The sequence below is a fragment of the Spinacia oleracea genome, chromosome 5 (assembly GCF_020520425.1).
Source record: "Spinacia oleracea cultivar Varoflay chromosome 5, BTI_SOV_V1, whole genome shotgun sequence".
NCBI lineage: Eukaryota > Viridiplantae > Streptophyta > Magnoliopsida > Caryophyllales > Amaranthaceae > Spinacia > Spinacia oleracea.
Window position 1 is genome coordinate 123,767,845 of NC_079491.1, and position 25,289 is coordinate 123,793,133.

At 38.8% G+C, this 25,289-nt stretch overlaps 2 protein-coding genes across 12 annotated transcripts in view; both read right to left on the minus strand.

The window, feature by feature from the left end:
- Positions 1-10,798: 10,798 nt before the first annotated feature.
- Positions 10,799-18,010, minus strand: LOC110800569 (uncharacterized). Of its 11 annotated transcripts, none has more exons than XR_008920506.1 (8): positions 17,794-18,004; positions 17,630-17,712; positions 17,072-17,189; positions 16,866-16,957; positions 16,022-16,276; positions 15,165-15,214; positions 14,886-15,038; positions 10,799-11,049 (listed from the first exon to the last, which is right to left on the minus strand). XR_008920506.1 is itself a non-coding variant. In XM_056827959.1 (5 exons), the coding sequence occupies exons 1-5, from the start codon at positions 17,948-17,950 to the stop codon at positions 15,166-15,168; spliced, it is 456 nt and encodes a 151-aa protein (XP_056683937.1). In that variant the 5' UTR covers positions 17,951-18,008; the 3' UTR covers position 15,165. The 11 variants fall into 11 exon arrangements, 1 of the variants encoding a protein (XP_056683937.1); XR_008920504.1 differs by having other exon boundaries at positions 17,072-17,202; XR_008920502.1 differs by having other exon boundaries at positions 16,027-16,276; positions 17,072-17,712; positions 17,794-18,005.
- A 4,087-nt stretch (positions 18,011-22,097) lies between these two features.
- The window catches only part of LOC110800574 (uncharacterized), a 46,900-nt gene continuing 43,708 nt past the window's right edge, over positions 22,098-25,289 (minus strand). Inside the window, exons 2-4 of the mRNA XM_056830075.1 lie at positions 23,749-23,967; positions 23,144-23,699; positions 22,098-22,993 (exon numbers count right to left, since the gene is read on the minus strand). Of these exons, the coding sequence (XP_056686053.1) occupies positions 22,098-22,993; positions 23,144-23,699; positions 23,749-23,967 (1,671 nt within the window). The remainder of the gene's footprint in view (positions 22,994-23,143; positions 23,700-23,748; positions 23,968-25,289) is intronic.

Here is a 25,289-nt window from a genome sequence, read left to right on the forward strand (position 1 = left end):
TTGCTTGGTTTGTCATCACCAAAAAGGGGGAATTTGTTAACCCACATGGTTTTGATGATGACAGGCAAACTTAACTAATAAATGTTTAAGTTTCTATGCTAAGAAAACCAGGAGTTCCAGAGCAGGAACAAGAGAAGGCCAAAGCATGTAGACTTGGACAATCAGAGAAACTGATCAAGCAGGCATAAATAAGTTCCTGATGGGAACATGGTTCGAGAAGTTCCAGAGGTGGAACAACCAACATGCGGAGCAGCATGGAACATGAAGACAGGAAATAAGAGTTTATTTTCTAGGATTCATGTAAGTATGTAGTAGCTTGAAAGATTATGGAACAAGGTACTAAAAGGAACTTTGAATATGATCTTAAAATAGTAAAATAAAGTCTCTCTAATATAAGATTAATATTTTCTAAAGAAAGATTTTATAAAACAGAATATTTTCTAAAGAAAGATTTTATAAAATATAATATTTTATAAAGAAAGATTTTATAAAATAGAAATAGAATTTTACTGTGAAGAAATAAAATGAAATAGTTATGTTTTGGAAAATACACCTTGGATCCTATTTTACAAAACATTTCTTTTTCCCCAAGGATTTTATTTAATCACGTTTTCCTATTTTCTGTTCTTTCAAAAGGAAATTCTGTTGAGAAAATTCAGGCACTTCCAGCTTTGACTCCCACGTTTTCAGCAACTGAATAGGTCATGGGAACATGCCTAAAATCATGGCAACATGGTCGTCAGTTGAGGAGATTAAGGGGGAAGTGGTTAGGAGTTTCAACACTATAAAAGAAGATCTTAGCATTCATTCCAAACTGTCTGACTCTCACAGTCTTTCCAGTAGGTCTGGTTTAAGAGGAAAAACGTTTTAATAGAAATATGTTTTGGTTTCCACGTTCTTGAGTCAGTCCATTAGTTCCAAGTTCCTCGAAGTTCTAAGTTCCCCATTGTTCTTTCATGTGCTACATACTAGAGGGATACTAATCAATTATCAATCATCAATATTTTGAGAGTTGGTCAAGGGTTGAGCGAACTCTTGTAATTGGAAATTGGTCAAGGGTTTGAGTGAATTCTTGTATCAAGTTTTGGGCTGGAACTTGAGTGAGTTCCTGATGTGTATGGGGCAGGAACGTGAGTGAGTTCCTGATATGTATTTGGGTAGGCTTTGAGTGAAGTCTATGAGAGAGAAGCAGAGAGGCTTTGAGTGAAGTCTAAGAGTCAAGAGAGACTTCTAGGGAAGTCAGTGAGAGCGTAGTTGTTTGAGGGAACAACTATTGGGAACTTGAGTTCGTAGAGGAACTCAAGTAATGGCCAAGTTTCTTATAGGATTGTAACTGAGTTGTTGCCCTATAGTGAAAAGAGTTTGAGTTGAAATCCCTAGTGGGTCGAGGTTTTCTTTCCAGTTGGGCCCTGGAAAGTTTCCTCGTAAAATCTCTCTTACATTGTTTCTCTACTTGCTTATGTTCTTTATAATTCCGCAAAAATTGGCTAGCAAGTTCCATATTACAATTCACCCCCCCTCTTGTAGTGTTCCATCCAAATAACACATACAAATTTAATTAAAATTTAAAGCTCATATCAATTTATAATTGAATCCAAAAATTTAATTCAATTTCAGTCGTATTTAAATTAATTCATGATTTTAATTTTAGTAAAATAATTAGAATAAATAACATTTATTATAATTATAATATTCAAAATTAAAATCCAAGAAAATAATTCAAATTATTAATTTTAAAATTAATTAAAATTACGTGAACTGAAATTTTCAAATTAAACATTCAAAACGATCTAATCGTAACGCAAACACCCTACGCGTTGCACGCCCATGGGCCGTACGCACACAGCCATTGCTGGCCATGTGCGCGCAGCCCATGCGCTCGTCGCATAGCTGCTGCTTCACTATCTCAAGCCTCCGCACGCACTGATGCTCGCTGCGCGCGCCAGCGCTCATCGCACGCGAGCTATCGCTCGCAGTGCGCGCGCGCGACATCGCTCGCTGGGCGCGCGAGCCATCGCTCGCTGGGCGCGCGACATCGCTCGCTGGGCGCGCGACATCGCTCGCTGGGCGCGCGAGCCATCGCTCGCTGGGCGCGCGACATCGCTCGCTGGGCGCGCGACATCGCTCGCTGTGCGCGCGAGTGATGCTGGGCGCAGCGCTCGTGGCACGCGAGCTTGCGCTCGCTGCGCGCGAGGCTGCGCGCTCTTGTGCGAGGCAGCGCGCGCTGTGGCGCAGCTCGCTTGCTGCCCACACGCGACTGCCTTGGCTCGCTCTTCGCCCATGCCCATTCGTTCATTGCTCGTGGCACACGACACAAGGCAGGGCTGCTGCCTTGTGCTCGTGCACTACGCCCTTGCTCATTGCATTCGTGCCGCACGGGCGACGAGCTCCCTTGCTCGTCGTCGCATGCCCGCATTATACAACACCCCTTAAGGGTAACACGAAGCGTCCATTGCTTCGTGCGCGCAAGTTATATGAACGAATCGCATAAAAATTTAAAATTTATATTTAAAATTAATGACAAATTAATAGATATTATTAATTTCATAATTTTAGGGCGAAAAAATCGAAAATTTATTATCCAATTGATTTCCGATTGTTATGGATTCAAGTCTAGGTCATAAAAATTTAAAATTTATCGTAAATTTACAATTTTTATGGTGGTTTTTAATCATAGGTTTCTAATTAAATTACAATTAATTATGAAAATCAAATTAATTCTAAATTATTCTAATTTTCAACAAATTAATCATAATTACAAATTAGATTGCATAATTAACAAGACTAGGCATTCAAACTTGTTAAACATATGCAGTAGGTCAATCAAAAATTCAAGATTTATCAACAAGAATCGCAAATATTTAATTTAACATCTTAAATTTACGAAATTTTGCATTCGAAAAACTAAAACCTTCGAAAAGTCATAGTTAGGCTTCGAATTTGAGAATTCTGGGTTCGGCAGAAAAATACTTTTTTTGTCAAAATTTTAGAATGCCTTTTACATGCGGAATTGACACAAAAATCACTCAATTCGGATGAGTAACGAAGAAACTGCCGAAAAACTGCGTACGTATAATTAAATAAACGCAATTTGCAATTAATTAACAATTACGAAAATTAATCACCCTTTTAATTCTTGCAAATTTGTAATATTTAACCATGTTCATGCAATTTAGATTATGAAAATAATAAGGGGCTCGTGATACCACTGTTAGGTTATGATTCATATGACAGTTCATAAATCATGCGGAAAAACCATAAAGCCAGGAAACATATTATTTACACATAATCATTTAGCATAGAATAGATGCATACTCTTTGTTGCGTGCCTTCCCTAGCTGCGCCCGAACCGAACAAGAACAAGTTTTTAGGACTCCAAGTGTCGTCCCTCCGTAGATAGTCCACAGCACGTCCGGATCCGCCTTAAGATTGACCAACTAGAATCGCCCTTAAGGTTCTAATATTTTCGGTTAGGTAGGCAAGAATATTGGCTGATTTTTCTGCTTAAAAATCTTAGTTTTGAATACTTAAAACTTGTTGTATAAATAATGACCCCTAGGCCTTTATTTATAGAGTTATGGAAAAGGAATCGTAATCCTAGTAGGATACGAATTAATTGAAATTAGAATCCTACATGAATTCTATTTAATTAATTTATCCAATTAGAAATAGAAATTTAATCATACACTGACTCTTGTAGATTTAGGAATCACGCATGAGCACAAACTCACACACACACGGCAGCCACAAGGGCTGCCCATGCGCGTGCGAGCAGCAGCCCACGCAGCGCGGCCCACGCATCCGTGGCCTTGGCGCGCGCTGGGCCTGCCTTGCGGTAGGCCTGGGCGCTGCCTTGGCTGCGCGCGTGCTTGCTGGGCGATGGCCCGGCTTCGTGCTGGGCCTTCGTCCGGCAGGCCTCGTCCGATGCTAATTCGTACGATACGCTTCCGATTAAATTTCCAGTTCCGGAATTTATTTCCGATACGAACAATATTTAATATTTCCGATTCCGGAATTAATTTCCGTTTCGAACAAATATTTAATATTTCCGTTTCCGGAATTATTTTCCGATTCCGGTAATATTTCCGATTCTGACAATATTTCCGTTTCCGGCAATATTTCCGATTCTGGTAATATTTCCATTTCCAATAATATTTTCCGATACGTACCATGTTTCCGTTTCCGGCAACATCTACGACTTGGATAATATTCATATTTCCGATACGATCCATATTTCCGTTTCCGGCAATATCATCGTTTCCGGAGTATTCATTTCTTGCCTGTGACGATCTTAGCTCCCACTGAAACCAAGATCCGTCGGTTCCGAATATTCATAGATGGAGTATTTAATGCCATTAAATACTTGATCCGTTTACGTACTATTTGTGTGACCCTACGGGTTCAGTCAAGAGTAAGCTGTGGATTAATATCATTAATTCCACTTGAACTGAAGCGGCCTCTAGCTAGGCATTCAGCTCACTTGATCTCACTGAATTATTAACTTGTTAATTAATACTGAACCGCATTTATTAGACTTAACATAGAATGCATACTTGGACCAAGGGCATTATTTCCTTCAGCGGGAAGGCGAGAGGAAGAGACGGGCGAGGCTGCCTTGCGCCGCAAGCAAGGGCGCACGAAGAAGAGAGGGAGTGTGGGTGTGGAGTGTGCCGCAAGGAGAGGAAAAAAAGGGGAGAGAGAGATTTCTGAATTTTTGGTTGTGAGGGTTTGATATGAGGTCTATTTATAGGTTTTCTCTCCCTTGTGGGCTAGGTTAGGGTAATTTTGAGTTGGGCTTATTACCGGGCTCATTTAATTTACTCCTTGCAAGCTTTGTTGGATTTGATTAAAACAAAACAACCGGGCTTTAAGTTTAATAAATTCTTTTTTGAAATACGACCCAACAATTCCCGATTAAATAAATTCGTTGAATTTATTTAATAAAATTCGATTTTAATTAAAAATAAAAGCGCATTTAATTCTCATTAAATGAAATTAATTTATAAAAATACTTTATAAGTACGAAGAAATGCTTTATAAATATAATAAAATATATTTATAATTATAGAAAAATACGAGGTATTACACCTTGCGTCTAGCAAGCTCGTCCGATGTTTATTTCGTACATCGCGCTTCCGATTTATTTTCCGATTCTGGAATTAATTTCCGATTCGAACAATATTTCATATTTCCGATTCCGGAATTAATTTCCCTTTCGAACAAATATTTAATATTTCCGATTCCGGAATTTATTTCTGATTCCGGAATTTATTTCCGATTCCGGAATTTATTTCCGATTCCGATAATATTTCCGATTCCGACAATATTCCTGTTTTCGGCAATATTTTAGATTCTAACAATATTTCCATTTCCAATAATATTTTCAGATATGTACCATGTTTCCGTTTCCGACAACATCTACGACTTGGATAATATTTATATTTCCGATACGATCCATATTTCCGTTTCCGGCAATATCATCATTTTCGGAATATTCATAATTTGCCTTTTAACGATTTCAGCTCCCACTAGAACCAAGATCCGTCAATTCCGAATATCCATAAATGGAGTATTTAATTCACTTAAATACTTGATCCGTTCACGTACTATTTGTGTGACCCTACGGGTTAAGTCAAGAGTAAGCTGTGGATTAATATTATTAATTCCACTTGAACTGAAGCGGCCTCAAGCTAGGCATACAGTTCACTTGATCTCACTGAATTATTAATTTGCATAATTAATAAATATTGAACTGCATTTATTAGACTTAGCATTGAATGCATACTTGGACCAAGGGAATTATTTCCTTCATTACGGAGCTTACCAATTGACGAAGCAGGCGGGGGCATCGACGCGTCCCCAGCAGGAGAAGGATCCCTGGACTCCCTGCTCATCCTCTCCCTAGACGATGAGGCAGCAGCACGACAAGCATCTGCAGCTGCATCAGTAGCAGCAGCCTCAATAGCAGTCGCCTTGGCCACTGAACCACCCTCATCTTCCACCAGGGGAGACGTCTCCTTTGGTACAGGAGGAAGGTCTTCCACTTGCGAAACAGAAGCTCCCACTCCCCCGGCCAGAGTTGTTGACGGCTTCGTTGCTGACGGCTTCAACCCGGGGGTCACTGCGGAATCAGTACTGCTCAGCTTCTTGAAGAAGGGCCGCTTGGGCTTAGGGGCTACTGACGAAGGGGCAGGACGCTTCCCCGTAACCGATGAAGTAGGCCCCTGAAAATGAAGAGTTCAAAAGCCGGCATAAACCTTAAAGACTCTAGAACGCGTCCAACTGAATAAAACGTACCTTGGGAAGGTCACCAGAAGCCGTCTCATCTGACTTCTTTGAGGATTCCTTCCTCTTTGCCTCCACGGCTTTGAGGATGTCGTCCGTATACACCTGGGACAACCAGATAGGAATCTCCACCAATCCCTTATCTTCTGGGGACAAACGATCCATAGCAGAGTTTACATAAGCCAAGGGGATTAGCGAAGAACAAGAAAATCAAGGTTATTAACGAAAAACAAATTAAACACAATACTACCTCTATGTAAATAAGGGAAGAGACCAACGGCCGCAAGGAAGACCATGTTGGTGAACTGTCCCACATGGGGAAGCCAACTGTTAGGTACCTACGCGTGACTCTTTGCAGACAGCCGATACATCTCGGCCTGGAACAAAGGCTTTACGAGCCTCCATTCCTTTGAAAGAAGGCGAGGATAGGCGTCAGTTTTGGACAAGAAGCGAAGCCGGTAATTCCAGCGAGAAAGACGCTCTGAGAGGGAAAGATCCTCCATTCGGATAATGGACCACTTGGTTCTCCACCATATCCAGTTGGAAGACTTACCCACTACCATCTTATAACCCCGCCGACTATACAGGGTAAACCACCCCTGGGGAGAACGAGAAGAAGGAGCAATATCTACGAGTCTAACGAAAGAAGGAAAGGAGGGGGTGACGTCACTTAACGCACATTTGGAAATATATCCAAAAACATTTGCCCAAGAATTAGGGTTCAGCTGGGCCAGACCAATGAGGACGAGGACACTTAAAACTAAAACCATGAGGCAAGAGCAAGAAACGCTCAAAGTCACGTCCTTGCTCCTTTAGGTACCTCAACCATTTCTTGCTTGGGAGGAAGTCAGAAGGAAACAAGTCCACGTCCTCTTTTCCACGAACCATGGGAGGAAGATTTTTGGCAAACTCCTCGTCCGAAGAACTAGAAGAGTCATCTTCAAAATCCTCAGGTGGGATACGGGGACGGCAAGCCACACTCTTTCTTCTCCTTGAAGAACGGGCCGCCCTGGAACCCCCATCTCCTGAATGATGTGAGGAACTAACTCCTCCCCTATTTCCATGGGACGGGTTCGAAAAGGGAGCCCTGCTATCCCTCTCTCGGGGTGCTTCCCATGCACCCACATTGGCCGTCTGTTTAATACGTGCCATGCCGCCCTGCATAAGGAACAGGACGTCCGACTTAAGAAAAGAGGAAAAGGAAAAAAGCGAGGACGCCGTCCAGATACAAGAGGAGTTCAGCGATCGACAGGACGTCTCCCCAAGAAATAGAAGCACCAAAAGAAAAACTTTAAATACATATATAAATGAAGAAACAGAAAACTAACAAGAATGCTTATCAATGAGTGATCAAACTGCTGAACTCTCAGGCAAAATCGTCCAAACTCCAAGAACAATGAATGAAGAGTCCAAGAACACCCAAGTCACGCACAAGAAGATCTTCGAAGGGAAAATCGCTTTCTCTCTCTAAAAATCACTTTGAAATAACAAAAGGAAAATGAGAGGAAAATAAACGATTTCTGGAGGTTTTAAAGGGAAAACCAGGTCCTGAAAAGCAACCACACGTGGCACTCCACCATGTCAAGAAGATTGCCCCACATGGGTGAGGGGCACCCTCCTTGAGAGGCAAATGATGTGGCCTAAACTAAAGAGTGACACGTGGCCTTCTTATGTTAGCCCAAAAGGAAGGCCCAACTCAAAAAGGTCCCCTAGCCCTATAAGGCAACCTCACAGAAGACTCATGTCCTGATATGGCTTTGGCATATAACTACGCTGAGCCATGAGACTTGCATGGCCAACTCGAGTATGCATACCTCAAATCCATACAGGGCCAGTGTCCGCATCCAGGTCCAAGACCCATCACTTAGGCCCAGGAGTTCTATTTGCTTGGTAAGATTCCAAGTTACCCATGATAAAAGCTTAAAGGAAAGCCCAAAGCTTAAAAAGTCCATCAGGTCTAAATCAGACCTCCTACTATTGGACACGTGTCCCAATCTCAGAGAGCACTCAATCATGCAGCCAGGGTTCAGGAATCAATTCCCAAGAAACCCTAGCACTATAAATAGTGCAGATCCCTAGGTAAAAGGGGGCATTCAATTCATTCCCACCTAACTTAAACTATCTTTGCTCTGCCTTCTTTCTACATATTACTTCTCTCTCTAGCCTATACTTACTTAGGCATCGGAGGGAATATTCCTACGGGAATATTCTTGTTATGCAGGTTGCAGGAAGATCGTGCCAGCGCATACTTGATACCTCCGAGGAACGCGTGACACGTCATCACCGCCACAAAAGATCCCACAACAATATCAAATATATATTAAAAAAATGCATGAAATGATTAATACAATTCCTAAAAATATGGGGTATTACAAACATAGTCTAATCAAGGAATAAATATGGGGGGAAAAGGGCTCAAGCATCATCTATACGGTCCTCACCATCTGCCTGTGAAAGAGGTTGGTAGGGATAAAAGATGCCCGAGGGATCATATGGACTAACATAATCGGACGAGGTCGGGGTGAAATTATATTGGCCATCTACACCGGTCCAGGAGGCGGTGGTTGTTAGGTTATGACAAATATAAAACATATATATTTCATGCGGAAAAACCATAAAGCCAGGAATCCAAATTAATTGCCACATAACAATTAGCATAATTTAGGATGCATACATTTGTAGCGTGCCCTCCCTAGCTGCTCCCGAACCGAACAAGAACAAGTTTAGGACTCCAAGTGTAGTCCCTCCATAGATAGTACACAGCACGTTCGGATCCGCCTTAGATTCAATTAACTAGAATTTAGCCTAAGGTTTTATGTTTATTCGATTATAATTTGTGGTAAATTATTAACTTTAGTTTTTAACTTAAAACTATATGAATACTTGAATTGATGTATTATAAATTGTGATTGCCATCACCTATTTATAGGGTAGGATTATTGGGCGTGCCAGCCTGCTGGCCTCGCTGGGCCTGGCCTTGCGTGTTGCTTGGCTGGGCCTTGCGGTGCTTGCGGGCTGCTTGCTTGCCTTGCTGTGCGCGATCTTTCCTAGGTGCAGGCCTGGCTTCGTGTTGTGCCTTGCGTCTTGCAAGCTCGTCCGATGTTTATTTCGTACGACGCGCTTCCGATTAATTTTTCGATTCCGGAATTCATTTCCGATTCGAACAATATTTAATATTTTCGATTCCGGAATCACTAGTAGAAAAAACCCTTATTGCAGCGGGCTTTTAGACCCCTGTTGCAGCGTACATCGTATGCTGCAACTGGGGGCCTTGCAACAAGTCTGAACTTGTTGCAGCGTACATTGTTCGCTGCGAAAAGTGCTTTGTTACAGCGTACATATATATATACGCTGCAACAAGTGTGTAAAATTAGGCCAAAATCATGACTTGTTGTAGCGTACAATTTGGTGTACGCTGCAATAGACCCATCCTGTTGCAGCGTACATCTATTTATACGCTGAAACAGGTCATGATTTTGCCAAATTTTACACCCTTGTTACAGCGTACATATATATGTATGCTGCAACAAAGCACTTTTCACAGCAAAACTTTAGTTTTATTTAGGGATACCTAGAGTGCCTTGCACCAAATATAGAAACCTGTCACAACAATAATAGAATATCGCAACCTGTATAACAAATATAAAAACAACTGATATTTTGTATACTATATATCCAAAAACCAAAGTGCACGTTTTACATTTAAATATATGTTCCAATTTCAACGTACAAATACATTTTAATATAAAAGATTGTTCTATAACAACTAAACCAACTCAATCAAGCTCGCTCTGGCCAATAATAAATACTTGCTGGTAAAAAGCTTAGCCTATTGCTCACGAACCACATCAATTTCCTCACTAGCATAAGGCGCATTCCTCGGAGTGAAGACCTTTACAAAAACAGAAATTTCAATTCAACATTAGATTAAATGCAAATTAAATATCACATTTTCACTTTCAAGCAACTAATGACAATGTCCTAATAGTGTAGAATACGAATCAATTAATTACCTCATCTAGCCTTAGGTTATGCATATTAAACATGTAATAAGTTTAAATGAGTCCTTAGCTTCTTTAGTTCAGAGTTGGGAGCGAAAATGCCTCATTTTAGCCTAAATATGACCTATAACGACCCAATGAGCCTTAAATGTGCATCAATGGATTGAAATGAGTCTTAGAAAGTTAAAACTAAGGATGTTAATCATGTAAAAGGTTTAAAATGAGTGTGTAGGTTCTTTAGTTCATAGTTGGGAGCAAAAATGTCATTTTAGCCTAAATATGTCCTATAATGACCAAACAAGCCTTAAATGTGCATAAATACATTGGAATAAGTTTTAGAAAGTTAAAACTAAGCAAATTAATCATGTAAAAGGTTTAAAATAAGTCCTTAGGTTCTTTAGTTCATAGTTGGGAGCGAAAATGTCATTTTAGCCTAAATATCACCTATAAAGACCCAATGAGCCTAAAGGTGCATAAATAAATGTAACACACCCGATTTACTAATCTTTAAATAAATAAGAAATATAAAAGACTTTATAGAAATTGCGGAAACTTACACCTAAATCGGAGGTATCACCGCCACACTTGACCACATTGTCAAGTGCTAAGGCTTACAAAACTTAAACTATTACAACTCGGTTACTAGGTGGTCTATTTACAACTGAAAAGTATTAAACTGTCATAAAAGACTATACGATAACACTTGAGCTCCTTCATCTTGAATTGCGATCTTTCACGATCAATCTGCTCCAGTTAATATTGACTGCTCACCATAGAGGACAAATTCCAAAAGGATCGTCGCAGGGCCACCATAAGAAAAAGACATGGCCGCAAACACACATAGCAAATAAACACACACGTCAGCAAAAGCTAAGTAATCACCTGTTACAAACAGAAACATACTAAAATAGAGTAATAAAGTGTCATGTAAATAATGTAGTATGAAACTACATTTCAAGTATGATCCCAAAAATAAAACTAACTCCATACTATACGGAAACTATAAATATTCTCTTCATATGAACCTCAAATATATCGATATGATCTTTTCCTCTACTAAACGTACTCAAACCAATAGGTGCCATATTTGCTCTTTGTTCTATACCTAGCCTTGGACATGGGTAATTCGAATAATAAACCAACAAGTATAAAAACTTGAAACTCTCAATAGCTACTAAAAAGACTCTCTGAGTCAAGGCCACTTTTGGACCAAATCCCACTTTGAGGATATTAAGAAAATAATAAAGATTGTATCTTGCTCCTCTACTAATGGTTATCATCTCCTTACCAACATGCCAAGGACCAAGGTTTATAACATTGAGCCTCAAACCAAGAATATGATAATTCAACTTTTCCTCATGATTACATAATGTGATCAAAATCAACCTTATTGTTAAAATATACGAAAGAGTATTTCTCAATAATAGCACCATGATCCCAAAATCATATACGAATTGAAGTAACTCATTCTATAATATCTCACTCCTCCACTGCAAACAAAACTAATTCCCAAAAAATAATATTTGATCAATTCCAACAATTTATTTTGACTAAACCCAATATAAATAATCTAAGTCTATCACTAACCATAATAACAATAACACACCTACATCGCCATACTTGCATTCAACTACTAAACAAAAAAAAAAGCATATATACCAACAATTCGTATGGTACTCTTCTACAGCATCAAATCTATGAACATACAAAAATAAGTCATATACTTTGCACACCAAAAATCGAAATAAACAATATGATAACATATAATTAAGGAATAGATACGAACATCTCCAAAAAACTAGCTAAGTGCGCGTGATTACAACGAATAATATACACGAACAATTAGAAGGACTAAGCGTGATTACCTTCCGAGATGATAATTCCATGTATTAAATACAATACGCTACTTATTGAGAACAAGACGAATGGGCGTTGAAGCGCTCATTGCTCAGTACGACCGAAGAACAACGTTTAGGCTTGATAAGGATTGTTAAATACATGATAATGGGTATAATGGAATTGGTGGTTTTGTGTTTTTGCATGCTATGGCACCATAATGGTTTTGATGATTAGGCGAAGAGGAATGGATTTGATGCTGATGGTTCAACTCACGCACAAGTGGGAACGAAGCTATGAAAACGGCAGAACAAAGTTAAGAATAAGAAAATATAATTAGGGCTGCCGCAATTAAATAGGGTTTAAGTAGTACTTATAGTTGTTCACAATAAGAATCCTACTAGATTTAAAATTGTTATTTTAATTTTCCGAAAATATTAAAGAGACTAATTAAATACGGAAAATAATTTAATAGTATTTATAACTTCATTTTCTATATAAATATATTTTACGAAATCATAAAATATTGGGGTATCACACTAAATTGGAACGAGTCTTAGAAAGTTTAAATTATGCATATTAAACATGTAATAAGTTTAAAATGAGTCCTTAGGTTCTTTTTCAAAGTTGGGAGCGAAAATGCCTCATTTTAGCCTAAATATGACCTATAACGATCAAACAAGAATTAAATGTGCATAAATAGATTAGAATAAGTCATAGAAACTTAAAATTAAGCATATTAATCATATAATAAGTTTAAAATGAGTCCTTAGGTTCTTAAGTTTAAAGTTGGGAGCGAAAATGTCATTTTAGCCTAAATATGACCTATAACGACACAATGAGTCTTAAATGTGCATAAATGGATTGTAATGAGTCCTAGAAAGTTAAAACTAAGCATATAAAACATTTAGTAAGTTTAACATGAGTCCTTAGGTTCTTTAGTTCAAAGTTGGGAGCGAAAATGTCATTTTAGCCTAAATATGGCTTACAAAGACCCAATGAGCCTTAAAGGTGCATAAATAGATTGTAACGAGTCTTACAAAGTTAAAATTATGCATATTAAACATGTAATAAGTTTAAAATGAGTCCTTAGATTCTTTATTTTAAAGTTGGGAGCGAAAATGCCTCATTTTAGCCTAAATATGACCTATAACGATCAAACAAGCATTAAATGTGCATAAATAGATTACAATAAGTCTTAGAAACTTAAAACTAAGCATATTAATCATATAATAAGTTTCAAATGAGTCCTTAGGTTCTTAAGTTCAAAGTTGGGAGCGAAAATGTCATTTTAGCCTAAATATGACCTACAACAACGCAATGAGCCTTATAGGTGCATAAATAGATTGTAACGAGTCTTATAAAGTTAAAATTATGCTTATTAAACATGATGGTAACTTTGGTCAAATATGAGCTGCTTAGTGACTCTTCACCCTAACGTAATAAAAATTCAAGACATATACAATTCACATTAATTGTCTCTTAGGAAACCTCTGATAAAATTGGAAAAAAAAATACACGTTACTTACATAGCATAATTTTATCAAAAAAAAAAATACTTACATAGCATAATTGTATTGGTGTAACGAGTAACAACCCAGTATGAGGAAGTAGATCTCAACCAGTTACTACGTAATTGACAACATATATCGAAGCCGCGTCACAAACAAACAAAAAGGGAAAAAGAAAAAGAACAGCCAATTTGTAAATCTAGGCAGTTGAAAGGGGAGACGAAATCATGTGAGTTCAAATTTCAAAGGATGATCACACATTACATAACCAAGTTGACAAGCTAATGTTGACTGCTAATGCAAATGCATGATACAGGCAGTAATCAACTATCCAACCAAGAAATTAAAAGTTGATAAAAGATTAATACTCTAGAGACTACTTCCACTTTCAAATTAAAAAGAAAAAGTACATAAATGCTGATCACATATAATACACGCAGAAATCAACTACCCTACAAAAAAATAAAAAGCAACACCTGAATACCAAGAACTTCAGATATCAACAAAAGTAAGCACTACAGTGACTACTCCCACTAAGGTTTCATGTTCTTTGCAAACTGCATGATTAAAACCCTCCTTTTCTCTTCCACAATCTGGTTTTGTGCCCCTTGCACACACCACATACTGCTCGTTTCCACGACAGCAGAAGATAGATCAAGGTAGTTTATCAAATATAGGAATTTTAGTCTACTTCCTTCCATCTTGTATCGTACTGATCAGACTTTACCGTAGTAGCCTTACCATCTTAATTACTCCATCAATTAAGAAACAGTCCTTGTAGCCCTAATAACAACACAATTTCCCTAACATTTCTACATTCATGTATCTAGTCTAACAATTTCACTTATCTAATTAAACCAGTCTTGACCACCACACAACTTTGCTGCATCAATTCGTGAGCACCTAACAGCACCAAGCCCGCCTCATCACAAATTTCTAACTTGAATGTCCCTAAATGAACACCTAGCTTGACTTGCAGACTCAATTTGATAATCAGTTTAGTTTAGTTGTCGAAATAAAGAAACAAAATTCAATTGTTTGAACCAAATTCAGAAAGATCCCACAGAGAAACTCCAGTGGATAGACTCTATTAGCCTCACAGAAGATTCAGAGTAATACAGATTCAGAATGGAGTTCCTGGTCATACTACTTCTACGGCATACATAAAGCTAATACACCATACAATATACAGAAATGATTCACAAAACATGAGTTCATAGTAGGATGCAGCCATTATGATTCTGAGGCTTACCTAAAAATCAGCAGCTAATTCACCAGTGCGAGCATGAACATTCAAGAACACTTTTGCAGCAGCATCGGACTTCCCGGAATCAAGGGCAATAGCACCGAATATAGCACAAAAAGCACCACAGACTACGGCCGGAGTGGTGGAGTTAGTTTTGTTCTAAAACAAGAAAAAGACACAGAAAACATGCAGTGAGATGAAGCTACCAGATGAATCAAACACTTTAGTCTAAATTGACACTTCAGCATTGGTAGCAGTTTGTAGAAAAGAAATGTATAAACTAACCCTAGTCGGGGGCACTAGAAGAGACAGCTTGATTATCTACATGAAAGCAGCTGCAATAAAAGTTGGAAGAGGAAATTTCAAACAAAATTCAAGTATCAATCAGAATGCATTTCAATTTATACCCTATTATAACCCTTCTATACAAAAATCCCTGAACTAAAAAATCAGGTGATGCTTATTCTTCTCCATATTCATGTAATGACTAGCATGGCTTCAGAAAAAAAAGTAATGACTAGCAGACTATGAGCATGCTTATAAGAAAAATTCACGTGGACTTTTTTAATCAGTTCTTTTACAAATGTGAGCATACTTGAACAAGGATAGCTTGATCTCAACATCCTTGCACTGTTGCACATTGGAAAAGAAAAGTCGATTAAACAAAACAAAAAACAAATTCATAACTTTTAAGCTTTGTAGTATTAAAAATTACATACGAAGTATTAAAAATTTGAGTCTCAAAATATTTAGTATACGTTAAAGGTAAAGAAAAGATGATCTGAGTGGTCTGCAACCCTTTTTCTAGAAGTACCGAAGATAGAACCAAAACTACCAAAGAGAACAGCAAAATGTTCTGGACCTCTTGCAAGAGACTGACTACATTACAGTGTTTTGAAAGATGGATGTGTAAACAAACTCAGCTGCTGTATCTGACAGCTGACAGATAAAAGGTGACTTGGTATTCAGCTTTTAGATTAAAGCTATCAATAAATTAATCTAATAAGAAATTGAAGGAAAAAATTGTCGAAAGCAAAGGTTTTAGAACTCGTGTTAGAAAAATTTGAAGGTGTATTATTTTCCACATATTGAATAAGGCAAGAAATAGACAGTAGATGATTGTATTCTTTTAGTAGCAGTACCTTACCAAAATTGAGTTGCTCATTTTCCCTGAAATTCATTTTCCTCTTCAAAACTGAGTTTCTTGAAACATATAAAGAGTATAAATATCCATCAGGTGATTCTCAGAGTAATGCTTATGAACATTGTGATTTGTGTCATTAAGTGATACTTTTACATGACAAAATCAATTCTCCTCTGCCAGAACAGAGTCATCTGGACTCACCCCTGCTCCCCACACATACTTAGATACACACGCTATATCTCGTTCAGATCATCTGTAAAGAACAAATCATCAATATCGAGCTGGATATTCATAACTTGGAGGGTGATAAGTTATTTAGAGAGGTAAAAGACACTGAGAAACTATCTCTGATGGAGAAAATGTGACCAACTACATGTCTTAATCAAAAGAAAATCAATATAAAAATAAAAGCCCCCTTTGAGAATAATCAACTAACCTATCAAAGAGAAATAAAAGGACAAGTTATCCAGTTTTTGGTATTCTGACAGGATATGAATTCTGTGTCATTTGTGTATGCTGATCAGCCATACTCCATAAACTAACAACATGACGACAAGTGGTGAGAAGTTGAGGAAGGGATATTACGAGTAAATTTAAGATACCAACACATTTCAAGAAAACAAAAAAAACTACCAAAGGGGACCAACTCTATTCCAAGAGGTTGACAACACTTCAGAAAACTACCAAAGTTCTGGTTCATCTTTACCAATCAATTACCCTCATTTCTGGTTCATCTTTAACAATTTCTTCAATGACTACACTAACTTAAGTCTACACAGTTGGGCATACGTAACAGTAAAATATCAACACAAAATAAGGAAGAAAGAGATGAAAGAAAGTACTCAATCTGCTTCTGGAGGGTTTCAGGTGCAATAGAGAACGGAGAATTCGTTGCGATTATTTGGGTCTTCCTGAATTCATCTCGAGCGCCAATCTGTAGTTAAATAAAATTCAAAGAAAGGGTTTAAGTTCAAAAATTAACAAAACGAGTTTTCGGCAATTTCGGGGGTTTCGAGAAGAATTAAAGGGTTTTAGAGAAGAATTAAACCTGAATTGCAGAAGAAGTAGCCATTGCCAGAGTGAGAATTGCATAACAAACAGCAGTATGATGGTCCATTTTTTCCTGATCAGAGTGGAGAATCCAATTCCAGAGCGTCTTCAGTTTTCTGTGGAGTGCAACTAACAAATGGAATGCGACATAAATTGAATCTAACAATGCACCTAACAAATGGAGTGCTAAACATATCGTTAAGACCCTAATAATACCCCTAGGCTCAGCCTTTCCACTCTATTTTGAGTCTTTCAACAATGCAGTATCATCACCGCCCCGACAAAACCTCCAATCCATCATTACAAATTTACAACTACCGGGGAATCAACCCCAAGCCCTTCACATTAACTGATTAACAACAATATCAAAATGTAAACTATGGAAATTAAACCACCCCATTAATCCTAATTCCTAAACATTGGATGATGGATGGTAGGAGCAATTAATCTCCCGATAGTAAATAATCATGATAATAAATCCAACAAAATTAGAAATTAAATTGTACAAAATTAAGGCACGTAAACCCTAAATAATCAACAACAAAACAACAATTACCGATTTCTCATAGCGATCTCTCTCGGTGACAGTACAGATCTCAGAAGTACACGTCAATTGGTGCTCATACTTCCAGTAAATATCTAAAAATCAAAATAGAAAACTGAATTCGACATCGCAAACGAGAAAAGAAATGGGGAAGGGGAGAGAGAAAGAGGTGATACCGAGAAGCTGAAAAGCGGCGAAAGGGACGATGAACATTAACGGCTGAAGGATAAGAGATATTAATGAAACCAGACGAGTTCTGAGAACCTTTGGTAAAGGAAGTGAGATCACAAGAAAAATGGCGGCCTCTGCTGCAACTGCGTAGGTGAGAATCATCCATTGGTCTTGAGGTTTGAGATAGAAATGTTTGGTATGAATTAATTGAGTTGCGGCGTAAAAGAATTATAATATGTTATTGCAGGGGCTTTTACCATGTACGACTGCAAAATAAAGGGCTATTACAGGGGCTTTTATTATGTACGCTGCAAAAAACTCTTTTGAAGGGGGTAATTAATTTGTACGCTGCAACAACTCTTTAAAGGGTTTGACCCGCGTTGACCTACTAGTTGTTGAAGCGTATTCATTTATGTACGCTGCAATAAGGGGCCTGCAACAGAGGTTTATTCTACTAGTGAATTAATTTACGTTTCGAACAAATATTTTAATATTTCCGATTCCGGAATTATTTCCGATTCCGATAATATTTCCGATTCCGACAATATTTCCGTTTCCGGCAATATTTCCATTTCCAAAAATATTTTCCGATACGTACCATGTTTCCGTTTCCGGCAATATCATCGTTTTTGGAGTATTCATAATTTGCCTTTTGACGATATCAACTCCCACTGGAACCGAGATCCGTCGATTCCGAATATCCAAAAATGGAGTATTTAATTCACTTAAATACTTGATACGTCCACGTACTATTTGTGTGACCCTACGGGTTCAGTCAAGAGTAAGTTGTGGATTAATATTATTAATTCCACTCGAACTGAAGCGGCCTCTAGCTAGGCATACAGTTCACTTGATCTCACTGAATTATTAACTAGTATAATTAATTAATACTGAACCGCATTTATTAGACTTAGCATTGAATGCATACTTGGACCAAGGGCATTATCTCCTTCAGTGGTGTAGGGTGGCCAATCGTATCTAGGGGAGGTGGGACAAACCGTCATAGATGGTGCTTGGTATGTTCCCCAACATGCCCCCCAATTTTCAGAATGGGGTGGATATACATCGGGGAATGCCGGGTCATACTGAAGGAAATAATGCCCTTGGTCCAAGTATGCATTCTATGTTAAGTCTAATAAATGCGGTTCAGTATTAATTAACAAGTTAATAATTCGGTGAGATCAAGTGAGCTGAATGCCTAGCTAGAGGTCGCTTCTGTTCAAGTGGAATTAATGATATTAATCCACAACTTACTCTTGACTGAACCCGTAGGGTCACACAAATAGTACGTAAATGGATCAAGTATTTAATGGCATTAAATACTCCATCTATGGATATTCAGAATCGACGGATCTTGGTTTCAGTGGGAGCTGATATCGTCAAAGGCAAGAAATGAATACTCCGGAAACGATGATATTGCCGGAAACGGAAATATGGATCGTATCAGAAATATAAATATTATCCAAGTCGTAGATGTTGCTGGAAACGGAAACATGGTACGTATCGGAAAATATTATCGGAAATGGAAATATTACTGGAATCGGAAATATTGCAGGAAACGGAAATATTGTCAGAATCGGAAATATTATCGGAATCGGAAAATAATTCCGGAAACGGAAATATTAAATATTTGTTCGAAACGGAAATTAATTCCGGAATCGGAAATATTAAATATTGTTCGTATCGGAAATGAATTCCGGAATCGGGAATTTAATCGAAAGCGTATCGTACGAATTAGCATCGGACGAGACTTGCTAGACGAAGGCCCAGCACGAAGCCAGGCCCTCGCCCAGCAAGCCACACGCTTCAACACACACGCCAAAGCCTCGCCAGGCCCAGCAAGGCATGGCGCGTGCGGAACAAGTGGGTTGCGACGGACATGGGCTGCGAGCAAGAGCAGCTCGCGTGGGCCGCGAGGCTTGCGCGGGCTGTGCTCGTGCTCGTGTGCGGTTGTGTGCAATACGAATCCTAAAGCTATTAGGATTCGTTCTATGATTAAATCCTAATCCTAGTAGATAGAATTTATTTAATAGAGTCCTAACAGGATTCTAATTAAACTAAATTGGTATTCTAATAGGATTCTAAGTCCTTTTCCATAATCCTATAAATATGTGCCTAGGGTTTTTAAGCAGAAAATCAGCCATATTACTTGCCCTATTAGCCGAAAATTTATAGAACCTTAAGGGCGATTCTAGTTGGTTAATCTTAAGGCGGATCCGGACGTGCTGTGGACTATCTACGGAGGGACGACACTTGGAGTCCTAAAGACTTGTTCTTGTTCGGTTCGGGCGCAGCTAGGGAGGGCACGCTACAAAGTGTATGCATCTAAATTATGCTATATGATTATGTGCAATTAATATGTACCCTTTTTTTTTTGCTAAGCAAGTGAGAGATAATATTAATGCCAAACAAGAATACAACCTAAGCTAACTCCAAGTAATACGAACCAACTAGGTTGGACCCTAAACACAAGGAGTCAGCAGGAACGAGCTATACAAGGCTGCAAAAAACAACAAGCTAACAAGCATTACAAATTCATGAACCACTCACTATCTCTTCTGCTAACACTCTTAGGCATGACAATATGGATTCTACCTCTCACTAACTGCTTCAACTTGTTCACAGTATGAGTCATAGTAGGAACATAGTTTTCCCAGAAACTAGTATTCCTACATTGCCAGATCAGGTACACTGCAGCCACCATAACTACATAATAAACCTGCTTCTTAAATTTAGACCATCTGCTATGCCCAATTTGACTAACCAAACTGGTTAGACTGTTGCTATTAGTGGACATAACCAACCAGGATTTAACAGCTCTGATGCATTCACAGCTATACACACATTAAAAAAACAGATGATGATGAGTTTCATCTCCTTGCCCACAGATCAAACACAGAGCTGAATGACTAACTCCAATTCTGGCCAGCTTTGAGGTGGTCTGGAGTCTTGATTGCATGGCTAGCCAGCCAATAAATCTATGCTTGGGATTGTTTAATCTATTCCACACTACTTTATCCCAATGAATTCTAGGTTTAGTTCCAGCTATTGTCTCATAAACCTGCTTCACAGAATAAGTTGCCATAACTCTTAAGTCTGTCTGAGTGAAGAATTGCTTCAGTTGCTCTATTGTTTTACAAATTTGCTTCCAATACCAACTTGCAGAAACTGGAGGTTTATACTCCCACCAGTCCCCATCCTTGAGATACACAGAAGAAATCCACTTGATCCTGCTTGGTAACCATAGCCCAAATATATTTGCCCATTGCTGCTGTATCCACAAAATTATATCCCTAAATCCCAAACCACCAAATTGCTTCCCACAACAAGTATTTTCCCAAGCAACATTACTAGGTTTCTGACTGTATGCTTGCCCACTCCACAAGAAAGCCCTACAAATCTTCCCAATATCATGCAATACACTCTTTGGCAACACATAAATTTGAGCCCAGTAGATATGCAGACTCAACAATACAGAATTGATCAACTGCATTCTTGCAGAATAAGACAGATTTTTGGAGCTCCAAATTTTGATTTAGCTATAATTTTATCCACCAAATGACTGCATTGAGCAACAGAGATCTTTTTAGAGCATATTGGAACCCCCAAATATTTGGAAGGAAGATAGCTTCTGGTAAAACCAGAAACATCAACCACCCTCTGAACATCATTATCTGACATGCCATGACAATAAATGGATGACTTCTGTTGATTAGCTTTGAGGCCAGAAGAATCAGAAAAAATCTTAAAAGCCTTGAGCAGCAATAAGATAGATGGATACTCACCCTTGCAACATACGATTAGATCATCAACAAAGCATAGGTGAGTGAGATTGATCTCTCTACATCTTGGATGAAATCTAAACAAAGGCATATCACTCATTTTATGTAAGATTCTAGACAGATACTCCATGCATATGACAAATAAGAGTAGTGAAATAGGATCACCCTGCCTCAACCCCCTCTTGGATTTAAAAAACCCATGCATGGAACCATTGAACATCAGAGAGAACATGGGGGTGGAAACACATTGCATGACCAAATTCACAAAGTGTTGTGGAAAATCCAGGTGCTCTAACATTTCCTGGAGAAACTGCCAATCCACAGTATCATATGCTTTTTGTAAATCAATCTTCATGAGACAACTAGGCTTCACACCCTTCCTTCCATACTGCATGTCTCACCAAATCCTGAACAACCATTATATTATGGACAATGAACCTACCATGAACAAAACCCCCTTGGTTTTCTAGGATAAGGTCTGGCAATACCTGTCTAAGCCTTCCACACAGAACCTTAGTAATACACTTTTAAAGTGTGTTACAACAAGAAATAGGTCTAAATTCAGTCACATCTTTGGGGCATTTGGTTTTTGGGATTAAAGTAATCACTGTATGGTTCAACTCCTTCAAAATCTTTCCATGCTGCAGCATATCAAGAACAGCAGCAACCACTTCATCACCAACAATGTGCCAAGAGTCTTTATAAAAATGAGAACCAAAACCATCTGGACCAGGTGCCTTGGCTCCTGGAATAGAAAAAAGAGCAGCCCTAACTTCTTCTGCAGTGTAACTTGCATTCAGAATTGCTTTGTGATGAGCTTGACACACATGACCTAACTGCACCACCTCTTTCAAAACTGGAGTTCTAGACTCATGTTTTCTCCCCAAAAGCTGCTTGTAATAATCTAGAAAGGCATCAGCAACCTTAGTAGGATTATCCTTCCATACACCTCCTATATCATGAATACTGTAAATTTGATTTTTCAAATTTCTGCTTCTGATACTCTGATGAAACAAAGCAGTGTTTTCATCCCCATCTTTTAGCCATGCTACTTTAGCTTTTTGACTCAAAAACTCTAAATATATCTTATGCTTTCCTTTGTACTCCTGAATAGCTCTCAACTCAGCATCAGCTAGTTCCAGATTAGTGGGATCTTTATGCATAGCTTCTTGAGCTTCTATGAGCTCATTGTGATCTTTCAAATCAGCAGCATGCACATCAGTAAAACCAATCTTGTTCAATTCCTTGAGGGAAAACTTAACTTTTTTTAACTTGCTAACAACTGTAAACATTTTACTCCCCCCAATCTGAGTGTTCCAAGCTGTCTTAACAGTATCAGAAAACACTGGAGATGATTTCCACATAGTAAAGTATTTAAAAGGCTTCTTTCCTCCATTTACTCTAGGATAAACAGTAAGCAAACCTGGAGAATGATCAAACTGACCCTCAGGTAAGTAACAAACTTCTGCATCAGGATAAACATCTTGCTATGCTTGATTTGCTAATATTCTATCAATCTTTGAAAAGACTCTCTTATTCCCTTGTTGTTTATTATTCCAAGTATACAAATTACCTACACTCTTCAAGTCCTCCATACCACAACTATGCATACACCCACACATATCCACAATATCACATTGCTTAACAGGGGCACCTATCCTTTCCTCATGGGCCATGACACAATTAAAATCCCCACATAGAATCCAAGGGGCAACAGTATGAATCAGATTTAAATCTCTCCATAGATCCTGTCTCAACCCAGCTTCATTATGATCATAAATGAAGGTACAGAAAAAAGCAGGCATACCACTAACTGGAGTAATGTGACAATGAAAAAATTGACTAGATGCAGCAACTATATTGACATTGAAACTACCAGCCTTCCAAGCAACAACTATTCTACCACCATGGTGATAGCTAGCATTACTGGTGAAACACCGTTTTGCAAAAACTTTCTGATAAAGCTTACCCAAATCAGGCAGCTTCACCTTATGCTCCAGAAGCCCCACCAACCCCACCTCATAATTCTGAATGAAGTGTTTAACTTCATTCTGCTTCTGAAGTGAGTTAAGGCCTCTGACATTCCAAGCAGCTATTCTATCCATGAGAGTGGGAAGGGTCCCCCCTTCCTGGTGTAACATCCCTATGTTCCTCACCAATGTTGTCATCACCACTCACTCCTGCATCTCCATTCAGTCTAGTATCAAGAATCTGAAATACATTGGAGGTTCTTATTGGTTCTCTTGGAGATGTTCTGACTCTAATAGGTCTTAGAGATCTTTGAAACCCTTCTGGATCTACCACTGGACTTGTAGTAGTATGCAATGTAGCATCTGGCTGCACTTGCTTAGCCTTCTGCACCCATACTCTTTTAGATTTGCCCTGTCTACACTCTTCCTGTAAATTGAAGGAAATAATGCCCTTGGTCCAAGTATGCATTCTATGTTAAGTCTAATAAATGCGGTTCAGTATTAATTAACAAGTTAATAATTCAGTGAGATCAAGTGAGCTGAATGCCTAGCTAGAGGCCGCTTCAGTTCAAGTGGAATTAATGATATTAATCCACAGCTTACTCTTGACTGAACCCGTAGGGTCACACAAATAGTACGTAAACGGATCAAGTATTTAATGGCATTAAATACTCCATCTATGAAAATTCGGAACCGACGGATCTTGGTTTCAGTGGGAGCTAAGATCGTCACAGGCAAGAAATGAATACTCCGGAAACGATGATATTGCCGGAAACGGAAATATGGATCGTATCGGAAATATAAATATTATCCAAGTCGTAGATGTTGCCGGAAACGGAAACATGGTACGTATCGGAAAATATTATCGGAAATGGAAATATTGCCAGAATCGGAAATATTGCCGGAAACGGAAATATTGTCAGAATCGGAAATATTACCGGAATCGGAAAATAATTCCGGAAACGGAAATATTAAATATTTGTTCGAAACGGAAATTAATTCCGGAATCGGAAATATTAAATATTGTTCGTATCGGAAATGAATTCCGGAATCGGAAAATTTAATTGGAAGCGCATCGTACGAATAAGCATCGGACGAGGCCCAGCACGAAGCCAGGCCATCGCCCAGCAAGCCAAGCGCGCCGCACAAACAGCCACGCCAGGCCCAGCGCAAGGCCAGGCCCAGCAGGCTGCACAGCGCGCACAGCGCGCACAGCACGCGCAGCGCGCAGCGCGCGCGGGCGCTGTGTGGGCTGCTGCTCGCGCGCACGCATGGGGCCCATCGTGGCAGCCGTGCGTGTGTGTGTGCAAGTGTTTGTGTTCGTGCACGTTTCCTAAAACATGCAGAGTTCGGTTAATGATTAAATTCCTATTTCTATTTGATAAATTAATTAAATTAGAGTTCTTGTAGGATTCTAGGTTTAATTAATTTGTATCTGAATAGGATTTCGATTCCCTTTCCATACCCCTATAAATATGAGGCTAGGGCTCACAATTTATAACAAGTTTTCAAAGTATTCAAAGTGAGTTTTTGAGAGAAAATTCAAACACACATCTTGCTCAAATTGCCGAAATTTTCTAGTACCTTAAGGGCGATTCTAGTTGGTCAATCTTAAGGCGGATCCGGACGTGCTGTGGACTATCTACGGAGGGACGACACTTGGAGTCCTAAAGACTTGTTCTTGTTCGGTTCGGGCGCAGCTAGGGAGGGCACGCAACAAAGAGTATGCATCTAAATTATGCTATATGA

Bases quoted from the DNA above. Each gene is read 5' to 3' on its own strand.
- LOC110800569 (XM_056827959.1), bottom strand. From the start codon at position 17,950: ATGATTCTCACCTACGCAGTTGCAGCAGAGGCCGCCATTTTTCTTGTG. The intron at 17,713-17,793 runs GTATCACCTCTT...TTTGATTTTTAG, and splicing joins CGCCGCTTTTCAGCTTCTCG to ATATTTACTGGAAGTATGAG. The intron at 17,147-17,629 runs GTAATTGTTGTT...CACTCTGATCAG, and splicing joins GAGATCGCTATGAGAAATCG to GAAAAAATGGACCATCATAC.